This window comes from Chenopodium album, chromosome 5 (assembly GCF_948465745.1).
Source record: "Chenopodium album chromosome 5, dcCheAlbu1.1, whole genome shotgun sequence".
Taxonomy (NCBI): Eukaryota; Viridiplantae; Streptophyta; class Magnoliopsida; order Caryophyllales; family Amaranthaceae; genus Chenopodium; species Chenopodium album.
Window position 1 is genome coordinate 358,885 of NC_137838.1, and position 15,203 is coordinate 374,087.

At 36.2% G+C, this 15,203-nt stretch overlaps 1 protein-coding gene across 1 annotated transcript; it reads left to right on the forward strand.

Annotated features, from left to right (window-relative positions):
- Positions 1–6,264: 6,264 nt before the first annotated feature.
- Positions 6,265–14,640, forward strand: LOC145629928 (DNA replication complex GINS protein SLD5-like). The gene is made up of 6 exons (XM_081682167.1): positions 6,265–6,585; positions 7,724–7,846; positions 7,986–8,065; positions 8,145–8,254; positions 13,994–14,069; positions 14,163–14,640. The coding sequence occupies exons 1-6, from the start codon at positions 6,421–6,423 to the stop codon at positions 14,260–14,262; spliced, it is 654 nt and encodes a 217-aa protein (XP_081538293.1). The 5' UTR covers positions 6,265–6,420; the 3' UTR covers positions 14,263–14,640.
- Positions 14,641–15,203: the final 563 nt, after the last annotated feature.

Below are 15,203 nucleotides of genomic sequence, written 5' to 3' on the forward strand. Positions count from 1 at the left end.
GTTAATGACAGTAACAATCTCTATATAAATCACGAATAGATTTAATACATTTACTATTTTTGATTACCATCTATATCTGCTTTTTAATTATCTACCTTAATCCGGTAAAAAAGGGACAAGTATTATTAAAACTTGATTAAGCCACTGTTAAGCATTCAAGTGCTATTCATAATTATATGATTTTTTACTAGATCTAAACCAACAATTAATTGGATCATAAATCTTGGCTAATCTATACGTTGAAGAGAATTTCTCACGGCAAATTAAATTGCAGAGGCATCTATTATTGTCTTAAGCAATATATACTTTCTCATCCTAGACTTTAGGAAAAGACAATAGACTTAAACAAATAGTTTTCAAATCCAAGTATCATAGACTCATAGTGCATTAGAAAAATGATTGCTAAATAACATAATAATGTTTTTTCCATTAATTTTGAGGTGGGGGTTGCTCAGCCCTAGATGCTAAACAGAAACTGATGAAACGATATAAGAAAGATGCTTTCACAGGAGTAACAACAAATATAGTTTCAAATGAAAATGATTACGAATTTACGATAAACATCTACTTACAACAAATCATCTTGTAAAACACATCAAAAGTCATACTACTACTAGTACAAGGAAGTGGAAGGATGTAAACCTTCTATCTTAATAAACTAAAAGGTTGCACAATTAATCCTCGCCTAACAAATTCAGGTTGAAGCTAATAATTTCAGATAGAGTTTGCAGGTAACTCCAAGAACACAAGAGGTATCTAAGACCAAAGGTCAAATCTCGTCTACTTTATTTACCTAGATAAAACTAATCCTAACTTGAACTAATTCCAAAAAAACACACTACTACTAGTAGCTTAGTGAAGAAATGACATTTTCTCAGCTTATCTGTTGCATTTGAAGAAAGAAGCAACTTAACGCAACTACCATAGACTAGTTGAAAGAAGCACAATAGTGTGTTAATGCTAATATAGAACTTCACACACTTGAATATTCCTATAATAGCACGAAGCCAAATCAGCTAATTATATAATCTTAGTAATTTGACTTTTAAATCCTGTTTAGATTTGTTAATATATGCTAATTATGATTACACACAGTGAAAAGGTCTACCAGCCTACCACAGAGTAAAACTTGAGCATCAAGGTTTGTACAATGAAATTCAACAATAGCTTTTGACTAAGGAGCTTAATCATGTTAGCTCCACTATAATAGTATGTATTACTGTACCTAACATTGCTGCTAATTAATCAGCATATAATCTGCATCATATTTAGAGCTAGTGACATCACATTGATTGTCATATTTTCTCTATGTAGTTGATTATGTTATGGAAACAAAGAGAAGTAATTTGACTATTTGAGGAATGAAGTAACAACCTATGAGCCATAGTTCAACATAGATTAAGAAACTGCATCAGCTCGTAAGAGCCAGTGTAAAAGAAGAATTACCTCTAGACAAGATGACAACTTCGACGATCTTGTGTAAAAGGTGGTATTGCAGATTTAGTTACACTAATCCTCCAGGTAAATTTGCAGAGAAAGCACAGCTTGTTCATCTAACACTTCAAAAGCGAATGTGAAGCAAACCTGTCCCAACTCATTGTTCAAAAAAGTGGACCAAAAGTTGAATTTACTCCAGGATCTGCATCATATGACTTATAGTCAGTACTTAGTAGGCATTATTTTCATATTTGATACAACTTACAACTACAGCCTACCATGTATTTTGCACTAATTTTTGGTATCAAATTGCAATATCATTTTACCAGATGATCATCCATTGAACTACTTAAATCTTACGAAGTATGCTTTAGAACTCTGTTTTATTAGAATCATATTTATTAAAAGAAATTAATCAAACAACTATCACAATAACCAGCTTATTGTTCACCATTACAGTTCAACTTGTTGGTTATTCACAATAAACTTTTGTCAGGAGTAGATACACGATAGAAAAGGATAATATATGTTCACAAAGGGAGTATTCCCCTAGTTTGAGTTGGTACTAACTAGGTATCTTACACAAGGATTAAAATGGGAAACAGAAGATTAAATTGCTCAAAATATGAGGGGGGGGGGGGGGGGGGGCCTTATATAAATGAACCAATAAGTTAAAATTAAGAAAAATCAAACATCCATTTCAAATGATGAAACATAATTTAGATCATCTTTTAATAACTTAGGCGATAGCACTATGCATACTAGTGACCAGGTTGAAAGACTACTAATGTACTCCGTATATAGTTTAAATCTCAGTGATAATGCACTTCGGCACATAATTGCTCCAGCATACAGTAACAGATATAGCTTCATCAGGTTTATCATGTTTCCCAAATGGGGAAACTGTATGATTTGGTATTAATGTTGACAGATAAGACCATGCCACATAGCTCAAGACATGCTCATGAGAATCTCGGTGGATTACCTTATATTTAGAAACATCACAATCACCTTGTACATTTACCCAGCTCATGTAAATCACATAGTAAAAGGCAAAAGCATCCTCATCCTATACACCATCTATAATTAATCTGATATTCGGATGACAGTTGGAATATCGGCACCATAGTGGTAATATTGACTACCAATAAAGATTCATGTCAAACTAATGTTTTGCTTGTTTTCAGATTTTCCAAACTTCAGCTACATGTGCAAGAGTCAATACATAAATAGTCATCTAAGGTTTCAAAACCTCACGGATTTGACACTGAAATAGCATCTGTTGCCACAAAAGGCAGCAGAAAAGAGTGTAAGAGCAGTAATTACCAGAGCTAGGTGTACTGTGTTTTCTATGTGTGGCATTCACTAAGTAGAAATCTAGAATGTGATTTGATGAATAGATTAAGAGACTCCAACATTGATTACAGACAGGTACACAGACAGAGCATAATTTTCCAGTACTTCATGTGTAAGCCTCAGCACTAACTTTTGGGTTAATTTCTAACACAAATGGACCAGACATGTTCTTATATATACTGTTTAGGAAGCTCGTAAACAATGATGTCTCAAGAGACTGCTCCTGATTAACTAAAACAAAGGTTGTTGTGGACCAGATATGTTTATGAAAGTACCATTAGTGTTAAAAGTTAGACTTACAAGAATTTAGCAAGATTTACAGAGTTCAATATAGGAGGATTTTGATCGATTAGTCCACTGATCAAGTGACAGATATAAGGTTTAGATAACACATACATTTAGCTTATTCGTCCCTGACATTAAACATGTGTAGCAAATCTAGCAATCTTTAGCATAACTACATATATTTAGCTGGGTGGAATGTGGTTTCTCGAACATTTAGGGAAGTATTAAAATATACCATCCATTTAGCCTTTAGGTTGGGGATAACTGACTTCAAAAAAAATTGTACAGCAGTCATTTGCAATTGGACCATCAAAGAATAAGTCATTGATTAACAATACAGTGATACAGAAGCTCTTATAATGTGCAAGACCGCATACATCTGCTTCATGTAGAGCACATGGTACAATGGTTGCCACTTTAGCCTTAAGTTCCACTTTTCAAACAGGTATGATTTTACAGCAAAAATAACTTTCAAATCATATCTTGATGAATAGCTTAACGACATTGAACAGTTCACATAATGCATCATCTAAATGCAAGCAACAAATATATGGTTACACGGTTTCAAAATTGAGTTAATAACCAGCTTGCCACTAATTAACAAGCACCATAATAGTATATACTAAATAATATGTACTTCCATAACTCTTGCCTTGTAGCATATACTTCCAAACCTTACTATAACAACAATAATATACGACTGAAACATGTACCAGTATAAAATAAAGCACATATCACTAAAATTTAGAGTTACCTGCTCAGGTAGGTTGAGGATTGAAAGAAGAGGAGCTTCGAGTTCCGGAACAGCGAAAAAAGAACATAATAGCCACAGAGATCAACCAAACCATAAAACAAACCGCAACAATTCCAACTCGTTTAGATAGAACTGCACCAATTATGTCTCCTTCGTCAGGCAAAACACTCAAGTCTCTCACAGAGGCCTCAACCAATGCATCCAGAAGCTTCTTTGATGTATCGGAAACATCACTGGAGCTGGAAACTTGACTTCTAGCTTGCTTCAGAAGATTCACAACCAAATCCACCTCGACGGAACTGTTTGATCCAATTACATTGCTGCAATCAATTGAGGAATTGACTGATTCATCGTACACTGTTGAGATCTTCGAAACTGGCGTAAATGCTTCCTCTGATGTAATGATTGACTGATTTTCTGCTCCAATTGAACTCAGAAGGCTCTGTGAAGCGAAAAAACGAAAATAAACCGAAAATTTTCAGCGATTTTGCCGATTATTTAATCGATAATTTTCGTCGGGATTTTGAAAAGTTGAGAAACGAATTTTACCTCAGATTCTTCAATTAGATTCTCTTCGCACAAATTTTCAGAAATGACCGATAAATTGAGTGGTTCCGGCACTGATTCAGCCGAAAAATCTTCGGAGACTGAAGCGAATTCAGCATTCAAGCTCTTCTTTGTAATCTAATCGATTTTTCCAGAAAATGAATCAAAATGATGAACATGCAGAAGGAAAAATGAAAATTAGGGTTAGAAATTGTTACTTTTGGATGCTTCTTCGATTGATCGGAGATTGATTTGGAATAAGGAGATTCTTTCGGCCGGCGGTGGATGATGTCCTTGCTCCGAGGAGTTTGATTTTCCTTCATTTTTTTTCTCTACTTCAATGGCGGGAGAATTTGAATTAAATTTGTTAATTTGTTTGGGAAAATAGATGATCAGTTGATCTGAGTGTTTATATAAGTGGACTGAAGAAATAGTTGACGTCTGATTTGCTGGTGTATGGTAAATTTGATACACGGAGTCGAGCTTAGGAGTATTGGGCTTGGGTTTGGATTGGTTTGGGTTTTGAGTTAAAGACAATAAAGCCCAAATAAAAAGAAGTCCACTTACCATTCAGTAACTCACCACTGCAAAAACTGTAAAGTGCATAACCATGAATCATTGAATCCATGAGTAGTTTGGAGAAATTTGCAAGTACTTATAGAATCCATTTTTGGTTTATGAAATAGTGCAAACGAATATACTGTATACAAGTAGGACAAGACAATTTGTTAGTTGTTTCTTGTTAAATTTATCAAAAACCAACTTGACTAGATTTTTGCTCAAACTTAAGTCGAGTAAAATCTTAAGTCAAGTAAAATCTTATAGGCATCTTGTAGTCTTGTTAATAATAGATTCAATCTCCTATCTCAATAAGCACTGATAAGTTTTTGTACATTATTCTAAACTAAGAATTTTGGTCTACATATTATGAAATTCAATGCTATTGGGTTGCTTATACAACCTATTAGAGCATCTTCAATGGTAATTTTGTAACTTACCTAGATACATTAAATTTTTAAGCTAGAGTATTTTGTAGCTACAAAGTGCTTTAATAGTGAACAATTGCATATTGTAAGGGAAATATCAATCAATCAAAACCTTAATCCCATAAGTGGGGTCAGTTACATGAACTAAATTTGATTATTCCAAGTAATCATCGACAAAGATCCTCCTCCTCCATCCCTTACGATCCAAAGTTTTTCCTTATGTAAATCCATATACTTTATAACTCCTTCCAACCAAGTCATTTTCGGTCTCCCGTTAGTAGGTTTCAGCTTTGTCAGTGGGTTTCCCGCTGCCAGTCCCAAGCCTGGATAAAGGATGAGGTTTTCGGTAGGCTAGTGACAACCAGTGTAAAACTTTGTCACATCCCATGACATAAGTCAAGCTTGGAATGAATGAAGTTTTATTTTATAAACCAAAGCAGGGTTACTTAATCAAGCTACATCAATGCTTTCCCTCCAGTTGTAAGCTACACGCTTTCAATTTTATTTAATTTGCATGTCTTTTGTGTACTAATTGAGATTCTCTTAGTCGGTTCAAAAATAAATGTCTTAGCTAGTTTGAATGTGAGGAAATATTTGTTTTTGCTTGCGATTCTGAGTAGACTAGTTAGAAAGTAAGAAAATAAGCATTGTATTATCTAATACGAAGTACTAACTACACTACTCCGTACACTCGATATGAATGCGCTATTAGGTGAAGTGTCCATGTATCTTAGCAGCAAAAAAAAAATGCATATTGATTTATTTAACGATTAACCTATAAGATAAATTGCCAAATTGGCAATTAAGGCTATTGGGCATTGGCATTCAAATGCATAACGAATTTCAAAATTCAAACCCCCTAAAAAAACCACAACATGGAGTAATTTTTATTTCACTCTCTTAACCTCTAGGGCTCGTTTGGCGTTTGAAATATCAACTTCAGTAATCGAGTAGCAAACAAATTTGGAATTTGCCGCCAAATCTCTCTTCAACTCTTCCCCGTCTCTCTCCTCTTTCTCTCTCATCTCTCCAGTCTCCTGAGTCCTGAGCGTGACAATGGCGAGTGGATCAGGGTTTTCCATGGAAGAATTCGAGTCATTAATGGCGACATCAGATGTTGAGCTTTTAAAGAGAGCTTGGCGCAACGAGAAATCTGCTCCCGAAATTCTTCAATTCCAGTCTTCTTTGGTTCTCAGATCTCGCGAGCAAATTCAACTTATGGTATACAATTATCTCTTCATTACAAACCCTAATTTTCACTTTATAATTATATTATCAATTCAATTTTTAGAGTTAGTGTAAAATTTCTCCTATTTGTGAAATTTCTTTGTTTAAATCACTGAAAATATTGGTAGCTTAGATTTGACGGTTTTAGCTGAGAAATTATGGTATAATCTATACTTTTTGCTCCAGTTTATGCTTTAAGCTGATTTATTGTATGTGAAGTGAAAGAGAGGCAGTTACTAGTGCAAAATTTATTTAGTATGTAACCAATCTGTTGAAGTGTCGATTATCCTGAAGTGTAGCTCTATGGCATTGTTATTGTGAATTCTGAAATAGTTTGTATCATGTTTACGCAGTGTCGTAAACAACAGGGAAAATGATAAAAGTATAATGATTCATTTTCATTTGGTTTCTTCTCTTTTATAGGGTACACCAGTACACTATGATCTAAGTGTTATTAAAAACGGAGTGTTATCTTTCTTAGGTTAAGTAGCTAATTATACGATCTAATTCTAATGATATCTTATAATTACAGAGATCCAACTTTGTCTAGGGTACAGGAAGTAATGAAATTGCGGTCTGACTGTCAGTGAGATGAAATTTGTTTAGATATCAAAGGTTACGAATACTGTATGGCCTGAAACGAACAAATTCGTTGAAACGGTTTATTTTTGGCTTGATATTTAATATCCTACGAGTAGCTTATGATTTTTATGTGGTGTAAATCTTGGAGTTTACTTGTATATACTGTACTTACTCTATTCAAGTCTTTCATCCCTTTTGCTGTTACCTGACCTACCTCTCACAAATAATTCTATTGTGACTTATGAAATGTCAAGGAAAATTCAACCGTGGGATTTTTCCTTCCCTTTTTGTAATATGCTTTGTGCTCTAATTGCAACCTTCTACCTTGGTTACAATGGATGTTGTATTTTAATCTTCTATTTATGGTTGTTGATTAGTGGGCTGATGACCAATGCATCAAACTCACATCATAAAGATATGTGAGAAAATATGCACGAGCAGTTTAGCACCTAACGTGCTCTTAAATTTACCTGGTTTTTTAAATGCCCTATTTATCTGTTAATCATGTTCATAACATTTGGGAATATTCTAATTTTGGTCAAATGTTCAGGAGGAAACCATCGAGGAGTTTACAAAAAGTGGTTTCGATCCTCTGATAGTGTCTATATATCAAATGGATATGGATCGGGCTCAATATATGTTGAGATCATATCTTCGGACTCGTCTTCAAAAGGTTGCTCTGGGTTCTCCCTTTTTTTTAAAAAAAAACTTTATAGCAGATTATATTATTTGCAATTGATCCAACCAGCTTTAGCCTGTGAGTTATAGCATCTCCTTCTATTGTTCACTTAAAAACTGACAGCATTTTGCAGATAGAGAAGAATATGATTCATATCTCAAAAACAGACCTTTGGAACCGACTTTCAAAAGAGGAACAAAACTTCGCCAAAAGGCAAGTGTGGCAACCCCTTTTTTCATTTAATGCCTGGAATTCTTTAGTTAGTTTTGTAAGGTTCATTTTGTGGCTACAGGTGCTATGAAAATATGAAGAGTTATCTTGATGAGTCAGTTCTGTCAAAACTGCCAACTGGATACCAGTCTGATCTTAAGCAATCCAATGCTAGTGAAGAAAATGACATGGGTAGCTTCTTATACTCATCCTATGGTTATTTCCAAGCTTTCATTCATGCTTGTTTACATGTTAAGTGCAGGGTTTTTTTATTTTGTTTGTTTTCCCTTATTTATTTATTTATTTATTTTTTCCGTATGATGATGGCAAACCTTGTTTGGATGCCATTTTCCCCCCTAGATAAAAGAAAGGAAGAAAGGAACTTCAACTCTTTTGTGACATGGCTAATTGGGTAGTATGAACTATGAAGGGATGTCTAAAAGTGTTTCTTTCAAGAGTTTGAGGGGTTAAACTCTGAACCCTCCAGCCAAGAATGTACCGCTTGGTATGTGTATATACTGTGAGTATTTTTTTTCGTGGGTTAAATGGTAGGCTAGCAACAGCTAGTGCCTAGTATTCATGGAAATGAGTGAGGTTCTAGGCCTTAATTTTTAAAAAATCCCTCTGATGCAAATATACACGTCTTACACTATGTTTGGATAGAGAGATATAGAGGGAAAGGAAGAGAAGAGAAAAGTAGAGATGCATTATCCTTTGTGTTGGATATCTAATGCAAGGAGGGAAGGGGAGGGAATTGGAAGGATCTATTTTCCTTCCCCTTATAATAAACCAAATCTCTCCAATGTTGGAGAGATATGGAAGGAAAATGGAAGGTTACTTCTCCCTCCCCTCCCCTCCCTTTCCCTTCCCTCTTTTCTTTCTCTTTCCTTTCCCTTCACTATTCTTATCCAAACATAGTGTTAGTGCAGAAAAATAGCTTATGTGATCAGAATCCATCCTTTTGTTCTTCCTCTTTTCCTTAAAGTCTAATTGATTGATTAAAGTAGAAGAAACTTGAACCTGTCAATATAATTGCATTAATGATTTCGTTGGTGTAGATGATATGCTGTGAATTTATCTATCTGCACCCTTAAAAACTGTAGCACTTGACTTTTCCATGCATCTGCATGTGTCTTATGCCTCATAGCTTTATCTTAAGGACACTATTTTAAAGACGGTATTTTTTCAGAGTATGTGTGTGTGAGTTGTTTGTGTGGGTGTGGGGGCGGGGGCGGGGACTGAAGGATTTGATAGTGTAACTAGAGTTTTGAGTTGACTATCTTATAATAAGTGAAGTGAATAAGAGTAACGATACAGAAATCCATTGAGCTGAAAGTTAATCATGCGGTCATGCCTTTGAGTGATTCGGTTCTATATGTGACTCTTAAAGAGCGTTATGATTGTTGAATATGAATCTTCTCGAGGAAAATTTAAATGGATTCATTAGGAAATTATTAGCCGACCCGACTTATGGGATTAAGGCTTTGATTGATTGATTGATTGATTAGGACATTGTTGTTATCCTTGTATTAAAGGACTAGAAACATGCATTTGTTAGACAAGAAGCAAAGTGCTCTAATAGTATCCATTTTGAGAACATAGATTACCAAATTAACTGATTGGGTAAGTCACCAACCCCTAAAATTGTAGGGATCCTAATGGTGGAGTTTGAGAACATTGAAATAAAACATATTCCCTAAGAGATCTTAGCCTAGATTCATAACTCTTACTTTATAGCGGATGCAAGGGATTGTATTTGTTGTGGATCAAAGTGTTTGGTAATGACTCTTTTGGTTTGATAACAAAAGTTGGCCTTTATTATGTAAGAGCATACTTTGTGGGGGTGGGGAATCTATTCTGAATACAAAGGCTAAATGATACATGATGGTTGATCCTGGCAATGTTTGCCTACTATTGGTGTGAGAATTTCAGGGATATTTGCTTTGGTTCATGGATAATCGTGCATCTAAGCCCTTTGGATAGCGCGTTTTTCATTTATTTATTTATTTTTATAAATTGAACTTGTTGTAACATTTTTTTTTTAAGACTGATAAGGTGTGAGTAATATGCTTTTGTTTGGGTATATTAGGGATTCCAAGTCTACCCCTTAAACCTGGAATGTTCTTCAACAACTTGCATATGAAGTTTGTCAGGCAGCTAGCTAAGGGTGTGTTTGGTAAAAAGCTTTTTAAAGAGCTTTTAGCTTATTTTGTCCAATTAGATGTTTGACCAATTCAAAAAGCTAATTTGGGTGTTTGGTATATAGCTTATTAAAAGAGCTTTTTGGGCTCAAAAAACTCTTTTAGAAAAAACTCATTATAAGAGCTTTTTAAAATTAGCTTATTGTACAATTAGCTTTTTGTTTCTTAAATACACTAAAACAGCTAACAATTAACAGCTATTTACCAAACATTTTTATACAATCAGCTAATCATAACCAGCTAGTCAAACCAGCTACTATAACCAGCTAGTCAAACCAGCTAATACAATCAGCTACCAACTAATTACCAAACAGGGCCTAAGTTTCATACTTTCATTAATATGAAAAGGGATGTTGGCAGGCTTTAAGTTTAATTTGAGCATGGGGTCTGAAGGCTAGGTGTCACGGTTCGGGAGTTTGGACCCCGAAACATGCGGCGCGCTCTAGCCTTTTGGCGGCAAGAACGCTAGCCTTGAGCGGAAGAGGGGCTTGCGAGCACAAAGCTACACAAGCGGGCAATTGAATCAAAGAGCACTCACGTCTATTTGGGCGACGGAGTGCGGGTGGTCGGGGCTTGTGACGGCCGATAATTCAAGGCGGGCACAAGCGGGTCCGAACCACGAGTTCTTAGTGCATCAAGTTGGTTTGGAGGGGAGCAATTATGCAAGTAAGACACAATATCTATAAAGGTCTAACAACAAACAAGCATAAGAGCAAAGCAACACTTGGTAGAAGGCTTAAGATTTCATTAATCATTCACCCTCTAAAGAGCTTTAAATGACATACAAGGAGAATCCACACTGATCTCACAGTAACACAATAATGGGACCTTAAGCTAAGAAAGCATAAACCAAACTCTAGGAAAGCACTTAAAGGGGATCTAATACATCAAAAGGAGTTGGATTTTAACACTAGGACTTCTGCCATATTTGTGATTCAGCTTGTTAGGTGGACATTCAGCTTTATCAAGCTCCAATATATGGCAGAATTACCAGAATTGGGAGCCATCAAGTCAAAAGATGTAATTTAGATCTTGCAGGTATTGCGGGAAAATTTTAAGAAGTTATCTTTCAAAGGGTTAGTGGCTGGAAGTAAATCCCTTAGGCTCTTTCATAGAAATCTTGAAGAGAATTAAACATAAGAATTAAAACTTTAAAGCTAAAGATTATAGCTCAAGTCTTTGTTTTGGTTTATCTGGGTGTATGTCCTCAAATTTTTTAAGGAACATGTTCATTTGTGTAAGGTTCAAGGATATACGTCATCTCTTGGCCTGTTAAGAAATTTGGGAGTCCAAACCACAGGGTCTCAACCCAATGCCATATCCATGTCATGGGGGTCTTAATCATTGAGATTTCAGTGGCCTTTTTTTTATGTTTTATTTTATTTTATTTTATTTTATTTTTATCTTGTGGTTCATATGTAAGGTTAAGCGCAGAAGTAGAACTAGGGAATTTTTGCTTCTCCTTAATCTGTGAGCTCCAACCATCATCTTCAACCAAAGACCGGTGAGATATATATGATACAAAGAACTTTATTTATTAAAACATATTTAGATATTCAATACAAAGATAAGTTGTGGAAAGTTAACACCAAGGACTCCAGATTTGTGGTGCTAGATGCCAAGTTTGAGGAGCAATGGATTTGATTTTTGAGTGTCCTTAGCATAAAGGGTACATGTTGTTGGGAATTTCATCCCAAGTCCCACATGGAAAAAATAACAAGGGAAAGAGCTATTTATAAAGTGGTGCTCAATACACTAGTACAAGGCCTTTTGGGAAGGAGCCCAAAAACAAAACCGTGCGGGCTTGTCCCAAAGCGGACAATATTGTACTAGTGTGTGCATGAGCATGTTCCGGTGGCCTAACAAATGGTATCAGAGTCGGGCTGGTTCGGTCCGGGGCGGGTGGCTGCCGTGGAGTATGTGGGGGTGTTCCTCGTGTGTCCTCGAAGTTAGGTGATCTGTGCCCTTTGTGTCGAAAGTCCTCTTGATGGTGTTCAAGCTGGTGGGACCAAGGGATGTCCTGTAACCGGTGGGGTTGCCCTGTAACTCGTGGTTGGAGCGAGTGGGCATGGTCCGGTGGGCATGGTATGATGGTTTGCGGTGAGCCTGTAACCGGTGGGGTTGCCCTGTAACTTGTGGTTGGAGCAAGTGGGCATGGTCCGGTGGTTTGCGAGCCATGGTTAGCTAATGGTGTAATCAGGCGGCAGGTTCCGATAGTGCATCGGCGGTACTGAAAGGGGGTGAGTAACAGATCAAGTTTATCAATCGAGGGAAGGCCATGAGTGATGATGTGGTCCTTGGTCTGAGGGAAGGATTGTTGGGAATTTCATCCCAAGTCCCACATGGAAAAAATAGCAAGGGAAGGAACTATTTATAAAGTGGTGCTCAATACACTAGTACAAGGCCTTTTGGGAAGGAGCCCAAAAACAAAACCGTGCGGGCTTGGCCCAAAGCGGACAATATTGTACTAGTGATTGCATGAGCATGTTCCGGCGGCCTAACACATGTATATAGCTGTGCATACTTTTCCCTCTGGTGAGATATAAAGGGTAAATGTGAGTGTCCTTCCCTCTGCTTGGGCTAAGAAAAGAAAAAAGAAACTTTAGAGGAAGAGGGGAAAAACATACTTTTCTTTGGAAAATTGCTACTTCTCTCTCTCTCTCTCCCTCTCTAGAAAAGCCAAAGGGGCAATTTTCCTAATGTCTCCTATCTAGTCCTTTGGTGCTGCTGACATGAGCTATACTGTACCTTCATATTAAACATTGAATTCAATTGTTTCTGAATTTTGAAAATTTTAGTAGTAAACTTGCTTGATTTGCAAGAGAAGGGGGTTGTCTGACAGTTAAGCAGATATCAAGGATATGCGTGGTTTAGAGAGCAGGAGGAGAAATCAACAAACTGGTTTTAGTTTTATGTGAGCATATTACTTAATGTTTTTTAGTGCTGTAGTGGTGATGAATTGATTGTTTTTCTTGCTGGAATATTGGAAATTTGAATTATGGGGTAGAACGAATTCCATACTTTGGCTTCCAGTTGTCTAGCAAACATGAAAAATGGAATAGTTAATGGATGTCAAAACTCAATAGGATCTGTTACTTGCAAAGCAGTAATTCTGGAGAAGAAGATACGCCGGGCATATAGATGAAATTGACAAAAATACAGAGAAGATAAAGGGTATCCCTGCGTTGTATGTCAGTTAATCAGGGCAAGTTTTGCTTTGCTTGAAGAAGAAGGGTTCCACTGGGATCTTCAATTTATGAAGTACATCGGCAGTCAGAGAAAACATTTTAAAACTATGTTACTTTAAAACTGATGTTCAATATCATAACAGAAGAGCATTCATGCTTCTGATCACAAGTGTGACACGTGTTCATGGAGTACCGCCCTCTCCGCTGTCTACAGTTCTCTTAATTCCTTTTGGGCCCTTGCTACTTGATCATCTGCACCCTCTTAGATCAGTTAAAGTTGAAGATGGTTTTCTTTTCCTCATTTTTTGAGGAAAGCTATTAGCAAGACATGAGAAGGTGAAGAAGTTTCTTTATATTCTTGTTTATACTAGAAGTTCGGAGAATTACATTGAAGTTATGGCGATTGAGGCATCAAACAAGAATGAAAAATCTTGGGGCAGGATAACTGCTCTTATTGTTTTAGATTCCAAACCACAATATTAATGTTTTTAACAACTTTTTACTGCTCTACACATGCTGAAATACTACCTTCTCTTCACCAGTTCCGGAGCCAAATTTGGATACATTTGTGTTTTGCAAGAGTGATAGTTCTATTGGAGCCATTCCACTTGATGACAGGTAAGGATCTTGTTTTGCTAACAAATGTAATGTCAAATATTCGTAATCTTGTCTATCAGTGCATGACAAGTCTGAATTTTGATGGTCTTACAGTGCGGATGAGATTGTGGACCTTGTTGCTGGTGATTTATATGTTCTTCGTTACAAGTCAATTAAGCCCTTTGTGGAGAATGGGCAGGTTGATCTTGTTTGAGGGATCTCTTTATCATTCCTGAACATTTACAACTTCAACCTCTTCTCCTGGGCCCTCAGTGAAACTGGAGGTCGTACTACAGCTAGCTTAATCTATAGAGAATATGAAAATGTAGCTTGTCTGAGCGTCCTTGATCATTTCACTCAGCTGATGACCGATTGTGCTAATAGCGTTTTGCTAGCTTGGAATTTCTACATTATGGTCTGATATCAGGGAGAAAGAATACCTTGAATTGGGGACAAGTAGTTTGGGTCTGGTATATGTTCATTTTTATGAACATGTTTGAGGCTGGTTGTCCAGAATAGATTAAGGTTCCTCTGGCAAATGTTATGTAATGAGATGTTAAATGTATTATCGAAAATTTGAAACTACTCAATATTTAACTGTACTATTTGTTTTGAATTTTCCTTTAGTGGAAGTTCTCGCTCAATTCGTCAATTGCTTCATAGCTATTTGTTTGTCCAGTTTTTGTACTTCAGTTTTTCTTTTTCTTTTTCTAAATGCGCTAATTATACACTAAATACACTATTTGATAAGAATAGAAAACGTAAAGTAACAATCAAATTTGGATGGTGATGAGCTGATGACTTGATAAAAACTTTGTGGGTGAACTGTTGTGAAATTCGTCTAGAAAAATCGATATTGGATCACGGGCCTAAAAAGAAAAATCAAAAGTGCACGTGGCTTTTGCAGGACTCCCGAGCTTGCAATGTTTGCAATTAAATGTGGTTACAATTCTTTCACATAGTATACACAATAGTTTGGCCGACCAAATGAATTTCAGAATCACATAATGACTTTTATCTTTTTCCACCTATCACATTCATAATTTGCCTTAATGGTTGGAAAATAAAACCTCAAATATATTTATCTCAGCCTCAAAATAAAAATTAAAATAAAAACTTTTTTACATAGTAGAGGTGGAGATTGCACTGAGGAAG

Coding starts and splice junctions, on each gene's coding strand:
- LOC145629928 (XM_081682167.1), top strand. CDS start 6,421: ATGGCGAGTGGATCAGGGTTTTCCATGGAAGAATTCGAGTCATTAATG. Junction 6,586..7,723: donor GCGAGCAAATTCAACTTATG/GTATACAATTAT, acceptor TCAAATGTTCAG/GAGGAAACCATCGAGGAGTT. Junction 8,255..13,993: donor TAGTGAAGAAAATGACATGG/GTAGCTTCTTAT, acceptor TCTCTTCACCAG/TTCCGGAGCCAAATTTGGAT.